Source organism: Magnolia sinica, chromosome 4, assembly GCF_029962835.1.
Source record: "Magnolia sinica isolate HGM2019 chromosome 4, MsV1, whole genome shotgun sequence".
Classification (NCBI taxonomy): Eukaryota; Viridiplantae; Streptophyta; class Magnoliopsida; order Magnoliales; family Magnoliaceae; genus Magnolia; species Magnolia sinica.
Window position 1 is genome coordinate 112,076,314 of NC_080576.1, and position 5,535 is coordinate 112,081,848.

A 5,535-nucleotide genomic window follows, 5' to 3' on the forward strand; every position below is an offset into this window, starting at 1 on the left:
CTTATAAATATGCCATTCTAGTCCTAAGTTAGGCAACCCATCTATGGTTTCATTCTTCTAAAATGTCTCTCTCTTTGTGGGCCTGCTGGGCTTGGGTCTTGGGTCTTAAGTATCTGGTGCCATACTGATTTTCAAATTGGAGTTCCGACCAGTAATTATTTTACTTTTAACCATCCCTTCCATAGGCGTCAATTGAATGGTTAGGATTGCTAGATCACCTACCAGAGTCGTTTCAGAGATGTTTCCAGCCGTAGATGAGTGCCATATCTCTTCATAAAAGGTGAAAATATCCATTCAAAAAGCATCACATATTGCCCAGTCTTCCACATTCATAGGCCCCACAACCCAACTACCAACAAAACCAGATTTTTTGTTGGCCCACTTCAATGTGGACAGCTTTTTCTCTATAAACCCCCAAACATTTCATAGGCATTTTTGTGGACGTTTTAGCTCTTACATCAATAGAAGAAACAAAAGGAGGAGAAAAATCTCCGTTCCATCTTCTATTCTCTACCACCCGTTGCCAACAAAGGCCTATCAAAGGAGCATGCTATATGGCTACTTGCGCGAGTAGCCATTTGGGTGGGCGCCAACTTGGGTTCATCAGGAGGGCCCCACTTGGCACGTGCCATAGCCTGAAAATCATTATGGTGCAGCCATTATGTGGGCCTCACACGTACGTTGAATATGGACTTTCGATCATTCTATAATTATCCATCCTTTTCATTAACGTTCCGTACACCTGAACGCCAGACCTAACACGATTTGGTCCGTGTAATATATGAGGTGGGCCCACCGAACGAATAACCCAGATTTTGTGCAGGCGTGAGAGTACGATTTTCATTTCTCAAGCAGCCAACTTGCCATATCCTACATTGCCATATTGGCTCCCGCATCCAAGCATTTCCAAAAGCTGAGCAATTGAAATTTTCGGGCATCCCAAACAGGCTTTTTTCGCTTTGTGAAAATGTTGGAAGGGAAGGCGGTGATTCGCGAAACAGACATGCCGCAGGAGATGCAGAGCCATGCCATGGAGTTGGCGTACCATGCCCTTGATCTACATGAAATCTCCGACTGTAAATCCATTGCGCAGCACATAAAACAGGTGATTACTCAACCTTCCGTTTCATTTCAATTTGAATCGCAATAAGCCACCTGTTTGGATCGAGAGAGATTACGATTCGACACAATCACTTTGGATTGAGCTCCTTTTCAATTCAAAGTGATTGCGATATGGAGCTGATAGTATGCGTTTGATGATGTGGAAGTGACCAAATCGCAATTGCATTAGCATTCGTGTTGATGGATTAGGCTACAAATTACAATTACAGTTCTTTTAGGTTGGACTGTAAAGAAATAAGCAAGTGCATTTGAAATTGATTCTTCTCAATTCAATTCAGTTATGCGTCCAAACACGGTTAATATTACATTTGATTTTATTTAAACAGCAGTTAACCAAAGGACTAAGGGAATTAAACTTGTTATTTTAATAACTAATATAAGCATACAAGAAATACATGGCTATTACAAAAGGCACTATGTTTTTATTCTGTTTTTTGAAAAGAGTTTAAAAGCAGGCCTCTCTTTTTTTCTTTTTTTTTTTGAAATTGGCCCAAAACATACATCTTTTCATCTTGTTTTTGTTTCATTATGATTTGAAATTCCACTATAATAGTGTGCACCCAGATTTATCAGGAGGCTTTTATTGTTGTGGGAAGCAAAATACATTCTAAGTTATAATTGGGTGCAGACTCTTGATTGCGAGTCCTGAAAAAAAAAAAAAATACTTGATTAAAATTAAAAACTATATGAAACTAATTTATTATAAGATATGGAGTAATTGATGTAAATAATGTATATAAGTCTTAATTTATGGTCATTTCATCTTCAGAGTGTTTGGATCATTAATCAAGCAACCTTACATTCATGTCCTGTATAGTTCTAGGAAGCTCCAGGAATCCAAAAGACCTCAAATAGAAACGACTTAAGTCATTCTGTTGCAGAAAACAAGGTTAGCATGGATTGTCTTATCAGGAAGAGATGGAACATTGGGAAAGTTCAATTTGATAGTACAAAAGTCCAGCATAGGGTCCTTGTTTTGGGATTAAAAAGTCATTCATAGCCCTGAATAATGAGGAAGGCCATCATTTACAGTTCTTAGATAGTTGGTGTGGTGCAGGACTAATCGGTTGGAAGACTCAGATAGTTGGCACGAGGCTATTGTTGGAGGTTCAGAGGCTAGTGTGGGGCAGCCTATCGTAAGGAGATGAGTCAATGGACTCTTATCCTCACCTCATCCCTAGTGCTGGTGTAGGGAGAAGGAAGAGAAAGGGTTGCAAGGGATCCGAAGAGCTTCTTGAGCAATCTTAAGAACCCAAACTGGCAAAAGTGTCCGCAATAAGTCTAGAGTAGCATTTATAAGTAGAGCTGGCATCGAGTCAAGTTGAACCGAGTTAGGGCTGACCCGACTCGATCTAGTTTTAAAATAGGCCTAACCCGAACTCAACTCAGTACCGAGTCCAGCATGCCTGGACTGATCCGAATCCAGGTCTGTGTAGCCTGGACTGATCCGGACCGAGTCCAACCCAGTAAAAAGTACCGAGTTGGTTCGAATTAGTACCAATACAAATCGAGAGATGAGGGAGGGAGGGAGTAGAGAGGAGAGAGAGGAGGACGGTGGTGAATCCGGTGATGGTGGTGGATGGCTGTCGAGCTTGAAAGAGAAGGGTGGGAGGGAGTGGAGAGGAGAGAGGGAAAGGATGAGGGGAGAGAGGGAGAGGATGAGGGTGGTGAAGGTGGTGGGTGGTTGCTGGGCTTGGAAGAGGAAGATGAGGGAGGAAGAGAAAGTTTGAGATCGGGTCAGGGTGAGGTTTGGTGCCACATATAGGGTTACAGATACTTTAGAAGTAGGTTTTTTTTAATATATATATATATATACCCGAATCCAAATCGAGTCGATTTCAGATTGAGTCAAGTCTGATCGGATTGAGTTTTGAGTCGAGCTACTGAATAACTTGAATTCAACTCGGTTTGAGTTCAGATTGGGTGATGCCTACTCGATTCGGATTGACTCATCCATTTGGTTTGAGTCAACTTGGGTCCGAACGAGTTGGACGAGTTGAGTTAGGCTAGTCAAGTTACTCCAGTCGAGTCAGTTCGTGAGTGCCCAGCTCTATTTATAAGTGGTGGGAGCTAGTTATTTCCTATCTACGGGGCGGTTTACATAATTATCTATTTCCAACCAAAGAGTCTGTTAGGTGGTTATAGACACGTGTCCTGCTGTCATTGGACAATGAAGATGCTATAGTGCGCTGGCTTCAAAACTGGTTCCACAACGACCTTGGTCGTTGGCATGGAGTCGTATCTTATTGAATAAATATGTGCCAACACGTAACTCTGGCGAGCGAGCACAATGCGGCTGTGTTACTTCTTTGTAGTGAGCGTGGATTGGAACTCATTTCTTTGGAACCTGCATGTTGGGCTGTATCAGTTTGTTTCTACGACCCTTTCATGTACCCAAAATAATTTTATCATTTGCTACCATTGTCTATTTGTGTTGTAATCCATTGGATGAATGGTCTAGTTTTTTATGTTAAAAAAAATTAAATATTTATTGACCAAGGGGTCCGGTTCCAGTTTCGGTTCTACGGTTTGATTCACGGTCCAATTCAGTTCTACAAAAACCCAAACCGAGAACCAAACCGACCAGACCGCACAGTTTACCGGTTGCGTGTGCACCCCTACTCCCAAAAGCTGCTGTTTGTTGCCACTTCCTATTAAGATATGGGCTTGGGCCGCTTGGCTCAGCCCCAGGTCTAACACCATTTCCTATCGAGGTCCCATCAGAGCCTATATCCAGTCCCATTATGAACTGCGCACGTGAATTTCAGGCCCAGATGTAAATGGGCCATTCGTGGGCTGATCCTGGCTGTAGCCCGTCCACATCCAACATCCAAGAGCATCCAATTTCATAAGTTAATAAGGAGAGCCAGAAAAAGAAAAATCAAAACATTACTGATGCATTGTTTAATTACTCGGCAGAAGTTTGATGAATCGTATGGCCCGACATGGCACTGCGTGGTCGGCATAGATTTCGGATCCTGCATTACACACCTGTGCGGGAGTTTCATCTTCTTCCGCGTCGAGATGATGGAGTTTTTGGTATTCAAGGATGGTAAAGACGTTAATGAGAGCAAGGAAGAGTCGATTGGAGTGCGGCAGAAAGGAGAACAGAATGTTCTCTAAGCAATGTTATAGTAAATCAGAACGGTTGTTATAAATTCCTGTGATTATGATATATTTACGAATGAAACGATTATGTTTAGGTGTAGATGGACCCTACTCGATTTTAACGGTCCACTCCAATCTATCGAGCTTCTTCAGAAATCGGGTCGGTTTCAGGTCCCAGTTAAAAACGGGTTTAGTTGGGTTTGGGTCGGGCCCTTCATCTTGGACCCTGATAAAATGTGGTCGCTTATGATTTTGTCTAGTTAATATTAAGGGAATTTTACTACAAAATTCCTTGGGAATATGAATTTTACAAAATAATGCCTCCAAAAATAAAAGATAGGGAGTGCTCGAGGGATGAAATTACAAAAGTGCGGTGATTTGTTTTCTTAAAAAGTGATGAAGTCAAAATTTGTGGGGCTTAAGTTACACTTATATGGCATCCGACCCATCCAAAAGATGAATCCTATCGTAAAGTTTGACCACTAAAAATTCTGGCAGATCCAACTAAAAAGTGGACCACACCATGGAAAATAATATACACACGCCAACAACATCCAAGTTCACATGTATCCCATCTGATGATTTGATTGACTAGATTTTTTATTTTTATTTTTGTTTAAAGTGATTATCATGGTAGCTTACATATGTTGGATGATTGAATGTCATACAAATAGCACATGGACCCCACAGTTTTAAATTTTATCATTTTTAAAGGAGAAAATATATGAAGTAATTTAGTGATTTCATTACCCATGAGGATAGGGGAGACATTATTTGGTAAAATTGAATATTTGGAAGAATTTTGTAGCAAATATCCTTAATTTTAATTGTAATATTTTAATGTTGAATATATATTAGAGATTTTTACAATAAATTTCTTTGGGAATTCGAATTTTTACCAAATGATGACGGGAGATTAGATGCTTTTCAAGAGAGGAAATTATCAAAATGTCTTTATTTATTTATTTTTATTTAAAAGGTAGTGAAGTTGAGATTTGCAGGGTCCACATGATAGTGTATAACATCCAACCAGTCCAACATGTGAATCTCACCATGATGACCGCACAAACAAAAAATCTGGCTGACCGAATCATTAGATGTGCCACTCTTGAATTTGGATACTTTTGAGTGGTGTATTATTTCTTATTTTCTGGACTGCCTTATGATTGGAACACCCATATTTTTAGTTCGTTTGATAAATATAGCGAGTTCCATATTTAGGTCATTTCAATCCTAAAAAATATTTGCAGACTTTGGACCTTAGGTTCCTCAAAACATTATTTAGTAAAATCTGATTTTCAGAGG

At 40.2% G+C, this 5,535-nt stretch overlaps 1 protein-coding gene across 2 annotated transcripts; it reads left to right on the forward strand.

Moving 5' to 3' along the window:
* Positions 1-773: 773 nt before the first annotated feature.
* Positions 774-4,330, forward strand: LOC131243844 (uncharacterized). Of its 2 annotated transcripts, none has more exons than XM_058243454.1 (2): positions 774-1,105; positions 4,045-4,330. In XM_058243454.1, the coding sequence occupies exons 1-2, from the start codon at positions 968-970 to the stop codon at positions 4,243-4,245; spliced, it is 339 nt and encodes a 112-aa protein (XP_058099437.1). In that variant the 5' UTR covers positions 774-967; the 3' UTR covers positions 4,246-4,330. The 2 variants fall into 2 exon arrangements, with proteins under 2 accessions (XP_058099437.1, XP_058099436.1); XM_058243453.1 differs by having other exon boundaries at positions 843-1,105; positions 4,042-4,330.
* The last annotated feature ends 1,205 nt before the right edge of the window (positions 4,331-5,535 follow it).